This window comes from Panthera pardus, unplaced genomic scaffold (assembly GCF_024362965.1).
Source record: "Panthera pardus isolate Hobbes unplaced genomic scaffold, ASM2436296v1 HiC_scaffold_10, whole genome shotgun sequence".
Lineage (NCBI taxonomy): Eukaryota > Metazoa > Chordata > Mammalia > Carnivora > Felidae > Panthera > Panthera pardus.
Genome location: NW_026526655.1, coordinates 58,747,968 through 58,767,566, shown reverse-complemented (window position 1 = coordinate 58,767,566; position 19,599 = coordinate 58,747,968). Strand labels below are relative to the sequence as shown.

The window sequence follows — 19,599 nt, the reverse complement described above, 5'->3', positions numbered from 1 at the left end:
TCAACATTTCTCTTCATAAACACTGTATTGGTTCAGAAACCCTTTGAGACAGTTAAGTGTTGCATAGGTTTTGACATTATAAAAATTATAAAGTCTAAAAAGGCATAAGATAGAAAATAATCAGTGCAACACTGATGAACTCAAGGTGTAAATTAGCAGTCTTTATCAATTTCAAATGCATGCTTTTTTTTTTTAATGAAGGAAAGGGATCTTTGAGGTGCGCTCAGTTATTAAAGAATAGTGTAAAAGGAATTCAAGTTCTGCCGCCACCTCCAATTCTCTTAAAAATCTAAATAATCAAAGGGTTGCTTTATGCCTTTAGTTTCTTCTAAACCAAAGGACACCTGTGTATGTGTATATGCATGACAAAGGCTTATATATCAGACTAAATGCAGTGGTTTTTAACTCCTTTCAAACAGACTTATGGAATTTATGAAATCATGACCCTCAACCCTCAGAACCACGCAAACCAACCAACCCTTGCATTGTATTAAATGACCCAGGTCTTTTCAAATGCGGAACCTTGGTAACAGAAATACCTTGTCCGCGATGCTGTAGTACATGTTTTTTGGAATTGCAGGTTACTTGCAATTTGTACCAAGTAATGTTTTCTATGGTTTTCCTTTACCATATCCTTTGAAACACAAGGGAAAATGTGCAGCTACATTTAAATATGCCTTATATACCTATACTCATGAAAAACTATTAATACCTATACTCATGTAAACTATTTAATAGTTTACAATAGTCCATTAATGACATTACATAAATGCTGTAGCCTTTAGAAGTGAAGTCTTTTAATAGTTAGCTGTATGCCAGTCGTAGAAAGGCCGTAAGTGGTAGGCAGAAGAAGGGTCCTTTAAAGATGTACATGTTCCCATCCCTGGAACTATGAACATGTTAGGTTACGTGGCAAAGGGGAATTAAGGTTGCAGACAGAATGAAGGTTGCTAATCAGTTTAAAGTAGGGAGTTTCTCTGGTGGGCCCAATCTAATCACCAGGGTCCTCAAAGGTGGGAGAGGGATGCACGTGGCGAAGCGATGACATGTGAGGACTTCACCCTTGTCAGCTCCGAAGATGGAAGGAGGGGCCAGGGGCCAAGGAATGCAGCTGTGCTCCAGAAACTGGAGATAAGCAAGCAAACGGATTTTCTTCTAGAGCCTACAGAAGGAATCAATCCTGCCGACACCTTGATTTTAGCCCAGGGAGACACAGTTCAGACTTCTGATCTCCAGAACTGTACAATACATCTATGTTGTTTGAAGTGTGAGGTAATCTGTTCTGGCAACAGAGAAAACTAGGGTGTCATCCAAGCGTAAATCGGTAGAACAGAACACCTGAAGGGAGTTCAAATGTCTCAAGGAAATAGTGATCACGTCCACTACTGAATTCATACTAGAGAATTTCAACAATGATTCTACTTTGCTTCAAGTAAATTCAAATCTTAAAAGTAAAAATTTGAACAGACAGAAAAAAGTAACGAAAATTAAATTGTACCCATTCAGTGTATTGCCATTCTTTTAATGATGTTTCAGAAAAAAGAAAATGCCACGGAGTTAGAGGGGTTTTTATCTAGTAGAGGGCACAAGAGACATTTCTCCACAGAAAATATTTTTACAGCCCCAAAAGAGATTACTTACAAATATTTGCAAAGTTCACTCCTGTAGGACTCATGTAGTTTTTGTATTTGATATGCCAGTTTTCAGGGATGGAAAATGAAAACAAAGCTTTTTTATTAGAAAGACAATAGTATGTAATTTAGCCCTTGCCACAGGTATTTAATAAGTGAGCAGAGATATTTTTATTCCCAGGTAATTGTCACATACAGTCTCTCTTTATTCTCTCTACTTCTGCTTCGTTCTCTTTGCGTCACTCCGGCACGCTTATCTCCTGGGTTCTCCCTGTGCGGTTTTCCTCCTCTGTAGACATCTGTGCCGTGGCTTCTGGGGACATTTCTTCCATCCTGCTCTTCGCTGGGGCTTCGCTGGGGCCGTTTTCTTATTTCTCTTTGCTGGTAACTACCGTGACTTCTGCTCCGGCTTCTCCTACCCCTCTCGTCCCTGCTCTGACTCCTGCTGCTCCTCTCGTTTCTTGCAGATCTTCTCTTCTCTGGGCTCTGGTTATGGCTTCTGGACTTTCTGTCGGAATCAGCATGGCTCCATTTGCTATTCTCTCTAGAACTCTCTTGTTTTAAAAACCTAGGCTTTTCCTTGGCTTTGTCCTTGTTATGGTGACTGCTAGAAAGTTCTTCATAAAGTTTTCTCTTCTTAGACTTGTCCTTCTCTTCGGAATCACTGTTGCTATTCCCCGAACACTTACTTTTCTTTCTTTTCTTCTTTTGTATTTTCCTTTCTTTGCTGTCACTCTCACTGCTGCTTTCTGAAGTCTCACTGGAGGAGGAGGAGGAGGAGGAAGAGGAGGAGGAGGAGGAGGGGGATTTATTTTTATGTTTTCTGTGTTTACTTCTCTTCTGAAGTTTTTTCTTTTTTTCTGTCTTTTTTCTTTTTCTTTTTTTTCTTCTCAAGTCGATCCAATTTCCTATTATTGGGAAAATCGTAATAACATACTATGTAAAAATAGTTCTCTTGATGACAAATATAAAATTTTAAATAGACAATATATTTTCCTAGGTACTATTTAAAGTGGGACTCAAATATAAATGTATACTTTATTAAATGACAAATAATTTTCTTCCTTTTAAATTATTCAAGTCACACATAAAATTAAATGCATTAAGCCAATTATCTCACTATTCTTTCCTCAATAGCAATGACTATTAAAAAAAATTCTTACTGATTCAGATTTTGAAATTATATAGCACTCTAAATAAATGGACATCCTGACCTCAAGAAAGCTTTATAAAACATTAGCTACATGCTAATGTAAATTTAAATATATAGCTATAATCAGATGAAAAATTAATTATATGTTGTACAATTAAAAAAAAAAAAGGGTTTTTTTAATGTTTATTTTTGAGAGGGAGAGAGATTGTGAGCAGGGGAGGGGCAGAGAGACAGAAGAAGACACAGAATCTGAAGCAGGCTCCAGGCTCCGAGCTGTCAGCACAGAGCCTGATGCCGGGCTCGAACCCACAAACCACAAGGTCATGACTTGAGCCGAAGTCAGACACTTAACCGATTGAGCCACCCAGGTGCCCCAATGTTGTACTATATTAAAGTATGGAAATAATTAATCAACATTGCGTTATCAAAATTGAAGGGCATATTTTCCAGGAATTCTAAAAAAGAATACACTTTACATTTTTTGGATTCCTTTCTTCTTATATAAAATAATCACATACTGGTTTTCAACAACTGTTTAGGACAATTCTATTAAGGCATTCTGAATTTCTGAAGAGTACTTCACATTCTCAGAAGAGTAACTTGTTCTGGTGCTTGAGTTACTCTAAAATAAAAATGTCTTCACTGGGTTCTGTCCAGCCATTCTCAAAACTCCACAAACTGAAACATCATGAGCTCCCTCTATTGGACTCAGCAGACATTTCTTGGATTCTTTAATCCAGAGGTAGTCTGTTTAACTAAGATTCATATTTAAACATTTTTCAGCATTCCTCATAAAAAATCACAAAAATAGTAATACATGACCCATAATATTTTATCAGAACTGTATGCAAAGATATATACAAATCTAGTACAAAAAGTAAAACCTACAAATAAATCTACTTCCAAACTAAATGTTCTGGAAAGTACAATGATTTTGTGGTATATTCTGAGTATATAATCTTACGCTCATTTTCGTGTTACTGAAAGAAAGACAAAATTGTATTACTATAGCTGAGGAATAAATCAGTAGATAGGATGCATAGGACGAAATATAAGAAAAAAAATAGTTGAATCCATTAAATATACACTGTTTAATTACCTGAGAAGTTTCTGTTTTTGTTTGGTTGTTAGTGATTTTAAAAATTCGACTTCTGGATCTTCTTCACCCTCACTTGCAACATATTCCTGAGTCAACAAAGACATCATTAAATTGCTAGACTGCAAGACAAATTACTTATCAGACGGGAAAGAAAGCACAAAGAAATTCTGTCAAACCCATACTGGAAATGAGTATGACATTCTGGATTGAGAAGTGGAGGGGGGATTAAAAATTTTCTTATAACCTCCTGTCAAGGAGGATCATAATACATCAAGAGGTTAAGATAACTGCTTGGTCAGCATTAACAAACTTTATCAGAAAGCGGAAGATAGAGAAACACAAATAAAACGTTTATAACATGGTTTCTACTCTCTATCTCGAGTTTGAATTCAAACACATAAGAGTTTAACCTATTTTATTTTTAATTTAATGGAATGTTAAAACCAAGACGATCATGAACTTTATAGGAAGGTCAAAACATCCATATTGTTAGCATTTATAAATTCAACAGTACATTATCAAATATATGATTATCAAATACACACCAATATACCAAACAGAACAAATATAGGATGATACAGGTTCTATGAACAGTCCCTAGCAGTGTTTGCAAAGTAATCTGCCGCTTTTCAGAGTACCACAAGATTATGCCAATGGGAGTCTGGGTTTTAGTGTCAGTTTTATCTCTAGACAGCCACATGAGCCACAAGGGCCATCACTTAACTTCTCTGGGCTCCACTTTCCTCCTTAAATAAAATACTTTGCATTAAAATATCCACAACCCTTCAAACACAACCATTTTCTGGATCTACGTACAGTTCAATAACTTAAGTTTAAAATATTTTCTATAATTTTAGGAGTTTGCTTCTATACATTTCTTCCTATTGGTTCTATTTAATGTAAGTTAGCAGGAAGTAAAAAATAACCGTATCACCAGTTCAGTTAGAGACTTTAACCACATAAACCTAGAGGAGCAGTTTCATTTATTAAAAATATAGGTTTAAAAACAATTTCTCATTTAGGTTAAAATAATAAAGAATCAAAATCCAAGTACATTTTAGGCATCTTCTTTGCTCTATCTTGCTTTCCTATGGATATATGCATATTGGAAAACAATAAGTAGCAATTCACAAGCAATCACATTTAGATTTATAGACATTTTCAGCTTACCGATAAAAAGATCATTACCTGTGATGGATCATTTGCGGTCAAGTTTCTCCCCAGTACATTTCGTTTCAGTGCAAACCCACTGTTTCTCATCTCCGCTATTAGCTCCGAGGGGTGCATCGATGGCCCTGTTCACAAAAATCGCAGTTTGAATGTATCATTTATATCTCTCTACCTTTTTTGGACTCCACAGTAGGAATGCAGTTGAAGCTTTGTTAAGTAAAATCACAGCTAAATCAACTCAATAATCTTCTGCTGAGCAAATAATCAGATATGATTTTCTAAAACAGCAGTCTGGAGATTCAGAATAGAAAATAATTGCATTTTTCTTTACGTGCTAGGGGATTCTCTTCTTATGTAACTTTGTCACACTGAAAAAATACGTTTAGATGTTATCTGCTTGGCGGTTTTTAGTACAAAATCAAAGGAAAATGGCAAAAAACTGCAATTAAACTTTAATAGTTATTCTCTCAGTAAGAATTCAATTTAAAAAAGATACTTTTAAAGGTACACGAGCAATTTATTATTCTAGTTTCTAATTCAAAATTCCTCATCCTCATTTATCAAATATCAATACTGAATACACTGCCATATGGTTTGCTAATTATCACCACACACACACGTGCACACTCGTACATACACATGTGCTACAGATAACTAGAAAGCACTAATTAATCTTCCGTATTTAGATATATATGCTCAGAGTTTGAAATTTCTAGTTATAAGTTTGGGGTTGGTGACAAGCAATTTTAGGCTGGCAATAGAGGTCTATATGTTACATTTTTCACAAGCTGCTGTTTCTACTTTTGCAAAATCCCAATCTGAAAAGCAAACTCCTTTTTGGTTCCATACTAAAAATAGGTATGGACTAAAGACAGATACAATTAAAAAGTAATTTTTTTAAGAAAACGTTGGTGTCCTTCCCTCAAACATTATTAGATTGACCATATGGAAGGAGAGACCCTTTCCTCATTCTTTCGTATATTTCAGTTTCATTTTGTTTTCCCTGCAGTAGCAAATAACAACTTTTCATAGAAGCTATTTAAAGTTTCTGGCCTAAATCATCAATTTCCTTTTTCTTTTCTTTTTCCTTTTTTTTTTTTTTTTTTTTGAGAGAGAGAGAGTGCACGTGAATGGGGCAGAAGGGCAGAGGGAGAGAGAGAATCCCAAGCAGGTTCCACACTCAGCACAGAGCTCAACGTGAGGTTCAGTCTCACAACAACTGGGATCATGACCTGAGCCGAAATCAAGAGTTGACGCTCAACTGATCCACCCAGGCGCCCCAGAATCCTTTATACTTTCTTAAATGAACTAACTGGGTGATCTATCCAGAATATAAGGAAGAATAAAGACAGTTCCTGCTAACAAGCAATTCATAAGGGAGGGTGGGGGACAGAGAAACTTCAGAAATGGATTCTCTAGTTCATTGATTAAATATTTCACCTATTTTTCTTTTCACTGCTTTGTTGGTCTTTTACCAGTTATTTGCACGTTCACCTATACGTTAGCATGGAAGACAAAAAACAATAAAATTCAAATCTGCTCACTTGTCAATAGCATCTGTGGTAAAAAGTTAGGTGGGTTACTATTTGTTACTGGGCTCTACAGGCTTTACACCATTCTATTCACATTACCAAGAACAACTGAAAGTAGAACACAATTTTATAAAGTCGAAAATATGTTTTCTGAAGCGTCAAAGCTCCATTTCCTTGTTAACAATTTTTTAAGATGTCAAATGAATTCAGAAAGCAAACATGCTAAGGATTAGGATAAAAGGTACTTCGGTAAGGGGCCAAAGGGTTTGGCCATTATGATGAGAGGTTACTAATTTCATCAAAACACGGGTGCTCTCAGGAAGTTTTAAAAAACACGCTTTTTATATTTTCGTTACAGTACTTCCAACTACTCCAAGAAAATGATCTCTCTTTAGCCTGTCTGACAGATTGTGAGACAAACATTACTCTTGTAGTGTCTATATTTTTCCAAATCCTCAAGCGAACTCTGGGTAGTACATATGCTTGGCATACACTTCCACACTAAAGACTGTAAATACTTAGGGAACCACCTGACAAACAGTATTCAATAAATAGTAACAATTATTATTTTTGCCAGTAGCTATAAAAATGTTTATGATTATTTTATTATATAGTCTTCATGATTTAAAAAATGCTTTTAGAGTAGTATTTTTCAAAATCCAGTCTTATTCAAATATTCTTAAACCTTTTTCTATCGTCAAAAGTTCCGGGTTAGAAGATGTGACAAGTCAGGTTCAATTAAGGTATATTTAGCAAGGTATCTTTATACTTTCCCATTATTGTGACAGTGGCTATGAAGAGTTAAATTGATAGAAATGACTCCAGCTCTCTGAGAACTCAATGTTTAGTTGATATCCTAGATTACACAGATATGTTGAAAAAACAGATTTTACAATATATTCCAATGCAAAATGACTATTCTCATGTATAGTGCCTAATATTATTTTTTACATTCCATGTTTCAGAGAAGAGGCGTTAAAGATTCACACCATAAGTTTATTTACAAACATACTATGTTGAATTCAAGAGTTTGATCCATTTCTCAAAGAGACTGCATCTCTTAAAATACTCCTTTTCACATCTGTGTAATGGATTAATTAAAACGTCCTTATTTTGTAAGCAGTTGGTGTCCTACTATAAAAAAAGGTGCAGCAAATCCAGATCCAAAGTACGGGGTCATCATAATTAGTAACCGCCACTTGTTTTCCACTGAAAATGGCAAATTGGTCCATGGACCCTCCTCGTAGTGGCTTCTCGGGACCACGGACGTTGCGAACCTCGGGTGCTCTGTCCCAACAGCACTGGTTGAAGTTTGGCGTGGACACCCAAGGCTACAGAAAGGGCAGCACCACCCAAATCCTCCTTTTTTACCACCTTGCTCTCTGGTGTCTGTGCCTTAACAGTTTAAACTACAACTGGAATCGGGGCCCAGGAATGTTTGGTTTGCTCTTAAATTTGCTATGGTTGAATAACTCTAGAGAATTCAGTAAGAGGACATTTGTTTTAAAATGTAGATTTGTGAGGACTCCTTTCTAGATCACTTCACTCAGGCTGGGTCAAGCCTCCAGAGCATGAAAACCAATGTTCCAACTTCGAAAAGCAGGTCCACTGACGAAAACTGTTTTACATTTTGCAAACTTTCTCTGCTGTGATACAGGTAAGCATCAGAATACTGATTGTGACTACGGTATTCAGTTTCATGTCCTGATTAGACCTAGACTATATTCTACTAGAAAAATACCATGGGGTCAGTGTCTCAGGGGGAAAAAAAAAATCCCAGAAGGCAAATTAGGTTGTACAAAATTATGTTCGGACAGGGGCTAATCTATTCATTAAGAGCATTCGTTTTTATAGAACTCAGCAAAAGTAACGGGAGGTAAGAAATGTTGTGTAGTAAAATGCATGTTTTATTGGAGGACACTAAAAAGTCCTGGCTATGAGAAAGGCCCCATCGCCAACTTCACCGTTAGACAGCAGTCCCAGCTGACGCCCACAAACAGCTCAGCAGGAAGCTGAATGCCGAAGGCAGACACACTTGTGTCTCACTGCTAGCACGAGGTCTATCTGCTCTTCCCAAGAACAGATGTATCTTCCTTTCCAAGTTCCTCATTCCTTTTGAAATGAAACACTACCCTCTACAATTTCATGGTATTCAGCGGGAGAAGGGAGGGCACTGACCTGCAGGTTAGGTAGGGAAGGCTGCATGAGAAATGCCTTTTCCTTCTCCCCCAAAATTTAACACAGTAACTTATGGGATGTACTGTTTGCTGCAAGTGTCTGCTATTCCTAAAATGCATATAGTTTTGTTTGCTATTAAAGTGGTGAGCATTCACGGTTTATGAGATTGAGCCATGTTGGGCTTTGTGCTCCCAGTGCAGGGCCTGCTTGGGATTCTTTTCCGCTATCTCTGCCCCTCCCCTGCACTTGCTCAAATCCTCTCTCACAATAAATAAACGTAAAAAAAATTTTTTAAGTGCTCAATTTTTCCCTTTTCATTGTGGATTTTTATTTAACCTTATACGGTAAAAAATTTCAAACCTAGAGAGTATAATGTAATGAACCTAATGTACTCCTTAGCTTCAACAATGATATTTTGCCATTCTTACTTTATGACCTCCAACTTCCTGTGTTTCTTTTTTGATAGAGTTATTGACAGAGCATTTGACAGATCTAGATTTTGATAGAGATGAAATCTCAGATATCACTTTGGTATTTAATCACTAACAAACAAGGAGTATTTCTTAAAAATAAAACCCTAACACCTTTATTACACCTGTCCCTGCTGAGAGTTTTAAAACATCATTGGATATCCAGTCAACATTCAGACTGTCCCAACAGTATCTTTTCACAGTTGGTTTGTCCAGATTAGTTCATGTATCTCTTAAATCTCGCTATCTTTTTTAAGGCTTATTTATTTATTTTGAGAGAGAAAGTGCGAGTGGGGGGAGGGGCAGGAAGAGAAAGAAAAAATCCCAAGCAGGCTCCACACTGTCAGCGCAGAGCCCGATGTGGGGCTCCAACTCACGAACCGTGGGATCATGAACGGAGGCAAAATCAAGAGTCGGATGCTTAACCAACTGAGCCACCTGAGAGCCCCTCTCTCTCTTTTCATTTTAAGTAATTAGTTTTAGATAGGCTCCATGCCCAATGTGGGACTTGAACTCACAACTCTGAGACTGAAAGTTACACGCTCTACCAACTAAGCCAGCCAGGAGTTCCTCTTTTCCCTCTTTAGAAACTGAGGTATAAGTGACACATACCTTAAGTCTGTTTTCATCTAAAAAAATTTCACTACCCCCAGCCACTATTCGTTTGCTGAAGAAACTGGGTTATTTGTCCTGCAGAGTATCCCACATTCTGGATGGTGATGTCATTTAACATGTTCTTCTAGTCTTTGTATTTCCTGTAAGTTGGTAGTTAGATCTACAGGCTTATTATTAAGTTATTCTGGCATGTTATACCATATACTTAGGAGGATTACATAGCAAGTCTTCTTACGTTTGGACTTGAGAAAAATGACACTTGAAAACACACACATTTCTGGCCAGTGAACTAGACTGAGGACAAAAGGCCGAGACTTCAACCTAGAATGTTTTGCTGTCGCTACGTAGTAATAGTGGAGGGGGCAGAACCTGAAAAATGTGCGTTTTAAAATAAACTCCCAAATATGATCACAAATTAAATATGTTATGATTCTTATTTCCATGGGAGTACACTCTTTTTTCCGTCTTTCTTCCTTGAAATTAAATCGACTGAATCTAGTAAAAAAGCCACTCCCTGTTACTAAGGGTAAAAAGGCCACACAGAGACACTGGTTATAGAACACGACGGGGAGATCTGTGTCTAGTGGGAATTATCAAGAATCGTATACATATGATTCCTAATATTACCTAGCCTTTTTGCCTTTAAGAAAGCGTATAGAAAGTTATCTTTAAAAAAGACTGAAAAAGGGGGCACAGTGGGAACATGCAGCACAAGTCCCAGGGAAAAAGTGAACAAAGCTATTAATAAAGTGTGTGGGTGATTTTTATTTATATAGATGAGAATGTTTTACGTATGATTTTCCAAAGGTTATGCAAGAACCAATTGTACCGAATTGTAATAAAACTGCTCCATACTGGGAATTTTCCTGAAACACTGCCAGTGCAGCTTAGTGGAGGCTGGAAACAAAAGTGTTTCTTATTGCCCTTATCTCAAGTTCATACTGAAGACAGCTAATTTGATCTCTATTAAAACATACAATGTAAAGGAAAAATGAAGCATTTCATTTTAATCTATGTGTCTGGAAAATACATAAAAACAAGGAAAGATAAAACTGCCCTTATTGTATGCTAGTAAAGAATACTATTAAAAATAAAAAACTTTCCCTTACAGAATCAATAGAGTTACAAATATATGACTTACATTTGATTGTATCTTCAAACTTCTATCTTCAACTTAATTTATATGCAAATATTTTAGTGATGATACTTGCAGTGATAAAGTGAATTCACAGTCCATGAGGACTGAGAAAAGTCATTTGTGTTGTGATGAACATGAGGTAGTAGAAGTTAACACTACGTTTTAGTTAAGAATATGAATGAATGCTCTCCTGGGGGTGCCTGGGTGGCTCAGTTGGTTGAGTACCCGACTCTTGATTTCAGCTCAGGTCACGATCCCAGGGATGTGGGATGGAGCCTCTCATCAGGGTCCACACTGAGGGTGGAGTCTGCTTAAGATTTTCTCTGTGTGTCTCTATCTCTCTCCCTCCCTCTCCTTCCTCTGTCTCCCCTGCCCCTCCCCCACTCTCTCCCTTTCTCTCAAAAGCAACAACAAAAAACAAAGAACATGATTGCTACTGAGAGAATATGACAGCTCTTAAACATTATTCATCTATGAACCTCAGAAACATTATGCTGAGTCAAAGAAGTCAGACACAAAAAATACATACCGTATGATTCTATTTATACGAAGTTCATGAACAGGCAAAACTAACGTGCGAGATTAGAAAATAGAACAGCGGTTGTGGGGCGCCTGGGTGGCGCAGTCGGTTAAGTGTCCCACTTCAGCCAGGTCACGATCTCACGGTCCGTGAGTTCGAGCCCCGCGTCAGGCTCTGGGCTGATGGCTCGGAGCCTGGAGCCTGTTTCCGATTCTGTGTCTCCCTCTCTCTCTGCCCCTCCCCTGTTCATGCTCTGTCTCTCTCTGTCCCAAAAATAAATAAAAAACGTTGAAAAAAAAAAGTTAAAAAAAAAAAAAAAAAAAGAACAGCAGTTGTGGGTGGAGGAGGCTGACCAGTAGGGGACAGAAGGGTATGTTCTAGGTTATGGTAATATTCAAGCTCTGAATCTTGCTTGTCAGAGACATTGGTTACAGGGGTGTACGTATTTGTCAAACTCTATACGACCAGTATATTGTACTTTTTTTTTTTAACTTTATTTATTTTGAGAGAGAGAGAGAGAGAGAGAGAGAGAGAGAGAGCAAGAGTGGGGGAAGGGCAAAGAGAGAGAGAATCCCAAGCAGGCTCTGCACTGTCAACACAGAGCCCAACGTGGGGTTTGAACACACCAACTGCAACATCATGACCTGAGCTGAAATAAAGAGTTAGAGTCTCAACCCATTAAGCCACCCAGGCAGCCTGACCAGTACATTTTACTTTATAAAATAGTTACACATGATATTTTAAATCAGTCAACAATAATTACTCAATGACTATGCTAGATGCTCACCACATTTCTGTATTACATCTCCTTCTAACTGTGGAGGGAACCTGGCATAAGGAATTTCAACTTATTCCTCCCTAGTATGTAACTTAGAAACTGATTTAAAAATCAGTATGTATTACTGAGAGCTTATTATTTTATTCTGTTAGCATCTTAGAGAATGGAGAACTTAGTTTTTGCTTTCAAGCTTCTAACCTTTTTTGGAAAATCAGTTCATATCAAAGAAAAGGAAAAATATAAATTGTAAACCTATAAGATATATTCAGAGAACATGATAAACAGTGATGTTTATATAGTTAGCAAAACCTTTCATTCAGTCACTCACTAAACTATTATTTTTAAAGTATTATTTACTAAGCATGTACACGGTGCAAGGCATTAGGGACACAAAGATAAAGAAGATACAGTCCCTAATTCAGAAAAGCTTGTATTTTCCAGGAAAGAATAAGAAGCTGAATTTGATTTTCAAACTCTCATACAATTTAGGAAAAGGTAAAAAGTGGGGCATTCTAAGTAAGCGTAGCACGATGAAGGTTGTTAACTTCATTAAGTTTGATTTGCGTAGAATTAATATTTACTAGGTGGACTATATTTCATTCATTTTCCTTTTCCAGGTAATCACTAATTCATTTCCTTTACTTGAAGCTGGCAGACTTTGAGTAGATGGAACGATGTTAATAGGAAGAATCATGTAAAAGGGAGTTATGACTGTGATCTGAGAATCATAATACCCCTTGGAGATTATGGAGAAGTGTAGCCCCCACTACCCCACACATGACTTGAACACAGAGCAGAGTAATTTACTGACAGAACAGGATTACACTTAATTTGCTAATGACAGTGGAATTTCAAGGCCTAGCCACTGTAACAACAAATTTAAGCACTGAATTATAATAGTGCTTATAAATAGTTAGAAATGATGTAACCATTGGTAACCACTTAAAATAGCCAAAATTTAAAGTATTAATCAAGAGTACCACTTTGACATTTGGAGCACCATAACTTGACAAGTTTTACTGAATTATAGCTCTTTAAAAGGTCAACACTTCTTGTCAGCTACTTAGCTTCCACCTGCATTAAAAACAAACACAAAAAACCTAGTCCCTGACTGATCAACTAGACAAAGGAAAGAGATGATGCATCACTTCTTTATTTTGAGGTCAATCCTTTATTTATTAGTTTTAATATCTGCCTATTTTAGGAGTTTAGCTTTTTTTTTTCTTTTTTTTTAATAGGCTCCACACCCAACATGGGGCTCGAAGTCATGAACCTGAGATCAAGAGTTGCATGTTCTACTGACTGAGCCAGCCAAGCGTCCCCAGGAGGTTAGCTTTAATGAGAATCCGGTAACACAAATACTTTTTCTGCAGTAGAATTATGCTGGAAAATTAAACAAAAATTGTGCCATCAGATGTAGGTCTATCCTAGTAGCTGTGCTGGTAGGATTCAACTTCTTCAAGGAGTTGTTAAGGGAACTCCATATAGATTCAGGGAGATTTGCCAGATGGACAACTGAGTTTATCATCTTTCTTTCTATGGGAAGTCCCTCTAGCATGCTACTAGATGTCTTTCTAGCAAAGCTTGTGATCAGACCATTATTTTGTTACATTTCCCATACATGTCCTCAAGCAACAAAATGTTGTCAACACAGCAGGCTGATTAAAAGACGGAGAAGTAGCACGTGGAAGCTGTGTTGCAGGAAACTTCCATCAGAGTGACCGCTGAGCGTGACATTCTTCAAGGAAATTAAATCAAGTTAGGTAAGGAAGAGTGTTCATAGGCAAACCTCTGCAATAAGTATAAAATGATGCTTTCCTCAATTTAAGCTATTTCTTTAAAAAAAAAATTTTTTTTTTTAAGTTTATTTATTTTTGACAGAGACAGAGTGCGAGCACGAGCTGGGGAGGTGCAGAGAGAGAGAGGGAGACACAGAATCGGAAGCAGGCTCCAAGCTGTCAGCACAGAGCCCGACGTGGGGCTCGAACTCACGAACCGTGAGATCATGACCTGGGCCGAAGTCGGACGCTTAATCGACTGAGCCACCCAGGCGCCCCAATTTAAGCTATTTCTTCATTTTCATATTGTTACACACGAAAGGCTATGGCATACACAAGAGTGGATAGAGACACAGGAAACGTTAACGTCATGTTAGCCATTTGTGGTGTGGCTGGTTCTCAGACTTATGTGTTACAAAGAAAACAGAAATTCTGTCTGTGTCAAAACTATTGGAATTTGAATTTTGAATTTGAAATTTACTTTTATTAAAAATGTGAAATTTGCATATTTATGGAGTCCGTTGTAAACATTTAAAAAATTGTATCTAAGTTAAAAAATGGCAAAGTAACTTTAAATATATAGCAACTTAAGCCTGAAACACCAAAATTGTACTAAGTAATTCGTACAATATGAAACTAATGTTAACAAATGTGGACTCAACGTTTATTCACTTTTATGTTGCTTTTACAACTTTTGGATTTTCATCCAATATATAAAAAGCTTGAAAGTCCTCCCATCCTTACAACAACAAAAAGCTGACAACACTGAAAATCAACCAATCTTCTTAGCAGTATTAAAGAATTGAGACCACAGGGTAGGACATTATCCCCAAAACAGGAGAGACAAGCGGTACAGACAATCACAGTTTAACAGGACCAGAAACCACCAATGGAGTCAGGAACTACTAGGAATCCTTAAAAGGGTAATATACTGTTGTTGGAGACTACGCAAGGACTAGGTTGAGAACTAAAAACTCCTGGGGGCCCAACCTTCATAGGGCCCCCACACTTTCATGAGTTTTACTTCCTGAAGCCGCTACACTTCTCACTATCAAAGAACTATCAAAGAACAATCTCCTTGTATTTACCTTCCAACAATAAGAAGGGAAAAATAACCAGTCTGAAATATGTCCACAGCATTTGTTGTCCTGAACATATGCTTACCCTCAAGGGAAACTATTTTACCAAAACCTAACCTACATGGGGAAAAAGGCGGGGGGAGGGGGGCGGGGGGGGGGGAAGTGGAGAAAAAAAGCTGAGAAGCACCTGTGAAGGTTACAGCTCAGGGGCACACATGCTAACTAAAAGAATGAGGCTTAGGGGCACCTGACTGGCTCAGTTGGTTGGAGTAGTCTTTTTTTTTTTTTATTAAAAAAAATTTTTTTAAAAATATTTTTGAGAGAGAGAGAGAGAGAGAGAGACAGAGCATGAGTGGGGGAGGGGCAGAGAGAGAGGGAGACCCAGAATTTGAAGCAGGCTCCAGGGCTCTGAGCACACAGCCCGATGCGGGTCCCGAACTCATGGAGTGTGAGATCATGACCTGAGCCGAAGTCGGACGCTCAACCGACTGAGCCACCCAGGCGTTCCAGGTTGGAATAGTCTTGATCTCGGGGTCATGAGTTCAAGCTTCACACTGGACTCAATTAAAGGAAATGCTAGAAATAAAAAAAACACTAACAGAAATGAAGAACGCCTTTGATGAGCTCATCAGCAGACTCGACATGGACATCAGTGAGCTTTAAGATATGTCAATAGGAACTTCCCAAACAGAAAGCAAAGGCAAAGAAAATGAAAAAAATAAAACCAGAATATTAAAAAACTGTGGGGGGGCGGGCGGCGCCTGGGTGGCTCAGTTGGCTAAGCGTCTGACTTCAGCTCAGGTCATGATCTCGTGGCTTGTGAGTTCGAGCCCCATGTTAGGCTCTGTGCTGACAGCTCAGAGCCTGGACCCTGCTTCTGATTCTGTCTCCCTATCTCTCTGCTCCTCCTCTGTTCACTCTCTCTCTCTTTCAAAAATTAATAAACATTAAAAACAAAAACAAAAAAAAAACTGTGGGATAATTACAAAAGGTGCAACATATGCACAACAGGAATAACAGAAGGAGAAGGGAGGAGAGAAAAGAACAGAAGAAATATTTGAAGTAATAATGGATGAGAGCTCCCAAGACTAATGACAGACAACAAACCACACATTCAGGAAGCTCAGAGATCACCAAGCATGATAAATACCAAAAAACCTACGCTTAGGCATATCATACTCAAACTGCAGAAAATCAAAGACAAAGAGAAAAACTTGAAAGATGTCAGAGGGCAAAAAACTCTTACCTAGTTAGGAACAAAGATAAAATTACATATACTTCTCTTAAAAAACCATGGGAGCAACAGGAGAGTGGAGTGAACTATTTCAAGTGTTGAAAGATAATCCTACCAACACTAAATTCTGTCTCCAGAGCAACTGTCCTTCAAAAGTGAAGGAGAAATAAAGACTTTCCTAGACAAACAAAAATTGAGGAATTTGTCACCAGCAGACCTGCCTTGCAAGAAAAATTAAAAGAAGTTCTTCAGAGAGAAGGAAAATGACAACGATCAGAAATTTGGATCTACATAATGAAAGAGCACTTGAAAAGGAATAAATGGAAGATAAAATATTATCTTAAGAGTAAGAGTGGCGCCTGGGTGGCTCAGTCGGTTACACGTTCTACTTTGGCTCAGGTCATGATCTCATGGTTCATGAGTTCAAGCCCCACATCAGGCTCTGTGCCTGGAGCCTTCCTCAGATTCTGTGTCTCCCACTTGTACTCTGTCTCTCTCTCTCTCAAAAATAATTAAATATTTTTAAAAATTTAAGAGAAAGTGTCTTTTTTTTATAGTTTATTTGAGAGAGTGAGAGAGAGAGAGAGAGAGAGAGAGAGCATGTGCATGAGTGGGGGAGGAGCAGAGTAGGGGAGGAGAGAGAATCCCAAGCAGGCTCCTCTGTGCTGTCAGCACAGAGCCCGACATGGGACTCAATTCCACAAACCATAACATCATGACCTGGCTGAAATCAACAGTCAGACACTTATCTGACTGAGCCATCCAGGCGCCCCTAACAGATAACATCTTGTTTGAAATGATAATAGCAAGGATATACTAGATGATTATAGTTTATGAGTAAATGTATGGCAGCAATGTTAAAAGGGACAGAGAAAAGGAATTGTGTTATATAACGGGAACATTATATAAATGACCGTGCCTGGTCATGCCTGGTCTGGCTGGTTTATTCTGTTGTAAAGTACTGGTACTACTTGTGAAGTGGTACAGTGCTATTTGAAAGTGGACTTAAATTAGTTGTAAATGCACATTGCAAGTTCTAGAGCAACCACTAAAATAAAAAAAAAAAAATAAGTACAATTGATATGCTGAGAGAAAATGGAATCACATAAGATGCTCGACTAAAAGCAGAAAAAGCAGAAGGCAAAAAAATAAAGAACAAGGGCAACAAATAGATAACAATTATAAATATAATTACATCAATAATAGACATATTATTACATATATATGACTCAATGATAGGTTGTCTAAAACTAACCCACAGTTTTTTTCTAATTTATTAAAGTAATTTCTATGCCCAATGTGGGGTGTGAACTCATGACCCCAAGATCAAGAGTCGCATGCTCTACTGACCTGAGCCAGCCAGGCACCACAACACATCCACTTTAAATATCAAGACACAGGGGCACTTGGCTGGCTCAGTCAGTGGAGCATGAGACTCTTGATCTTGGGCTTGTGACTTTGAGCCCCACGTTGGATGTAGAGATTACTTAAAAATTTTTTTAAAAATCTTTACAGGGCACCTGAGTGGCTCAGTCGGTTAAGCATCCGACTTCAGCTCAGGTCATGATCTCACCATTCATGAGTTTGAGCCCCGCATCAGGTTCTGAGCCTGGAGCCTGCTTCAGATTCTGTGTCTCCCTCTCTCTCCTCCCCTGCCCTGCTCACGCTGCCTCTCTATCAAAAATAAATAAACATTAAAGAATAAATAAATAACAACTATGTGAATGGAACTAGAGGGTATTATGCTAAGTGAAATTAGTCAGAGAAAGACAAGTATCACACAACTTTACTCATATGAGGACTTTAAGACACAGAACAGATGAACACAAGGGAAGGGAAGCAAAAATAATATAAAAACAGGGAGGGGGACAAAACATAAAAGACATGTAAATATGAAGAACAAACATAGGGTTATTGGAGGGGTTATAGGAGGGGGGATGGGCTAAATGGGTAAGGGGCATTAAGGAATCTATCCCTGAAATCATTGTTGTACTATATGCTAACTAACTTGGATGTATATTAAAATTTTTTTTAAAAATCCAAAAATCAATCAATAAATAAAAAAGAAATCTTTAAACAAATAAAGACACAGACTAAAGTGATGGAGAAATATATATATACATACACACACACACACTATATATATATATATATATATATACACACACACACACACACACTATATATATATACACACTATATATGTATATACACTATATATACATATACACACTATATATATATATATACACTATATATACATAGTGTATATATACACTATGAAAAAGGGTTTCATTCTCCACAAGATACAACAATTCCTAATGTGTATGCATCTAACATTAGAGCATCAAAATATGAGGCAAAAACTGATAGAAATGTTTTCAGAAATAGACAAATCCACTATTATAGTTGGAGATTTCAATGCCCCTATATCAGAAACAGATCCAGAGAGCAACAGAAGAAAATCAACATGATATAGTTGAATTAAATAGCATTATCAACTGGACCTAGTTGATATATATACAGTATTTTATCCAATACAGTACAAAGTATTGTATATATTGGATAGAGTATTCCGAACAGCAGAATATATATTCTTCTCAAGCTCATATGGAACATCACCAGGAGAGACCACATTCTGGGCTATAAAACACACCTTAACAAATGTAAAAGAATAGACATCATACAAACAATGCTCTCAGGCCAAAATGGAATTAAACTAGAAATAATAAAGAAGAGTCAGAAAATCCCAAAGTATTTGGAGATTAAACAATACGGTTCTAAATAACACACGTGCTAAAGAAGTCTCAACAGAAATTTTAAAATATTTTGAACTAAATGAAAAAAAAAAATACAACTGCTGTGTAGTAAAGAACTTGGCTGTACTTTGTCCCTAGTTCCTGGGAAGGAGCCTCTGTATCCTTGAAATTTCTTGAGTGATAGGAGTGTCTGTTATTTACAATGGGATCTGATAGTTTACATTATTGAGGTGACGTAGACAGGTTATGCTAAGGAGATGAGTCAGGATGGGCTGGCCACACCGAAGGACGAACTATGTGAGTAGAGGGTTGGGGCTCTGATATTAGCTTGACCTCTGGAGAAGGGAGAGGAACTAGAGAGGAGTTCAACTATATGGTCAATGAGTCGATCAATCATGACCATATAATTAAACCCTAATAAAAACTCTGGCTTAGGTGAGCTTCCCTGGTTAACAATACTTTGTG

General features: G+C 37.5%; 1 protein-coding gene across 1 annotated transcript in view; it reads right to left on the bottom strand.

The window, feature by feature from the left end:
• Positions 1-1,501: 1,501 nt before the first annotated feature.
• Positions 1,502-19,599, bottom strand: part of CIR1 (corepressor interacting with RBPJ, CIR1) — a 43,258-nt gene continuing 25,160 nt past the window's right edge. The window contains 4 exon segments of the mRNA XM_019460014.2: positions 1,502-2,489; positions 2,491-2,539; positions 3,884-3,969; positions 5,072-5,178. Coding sequence (XP_019315559.2) covers positions 1,803-2,489; positions 2,491-2,539; positions 3,884-3,969; positions 5,072-5,178 — 929 coding nt within the window. The 3' untranslated portion in view covers positions 1,502-1,802.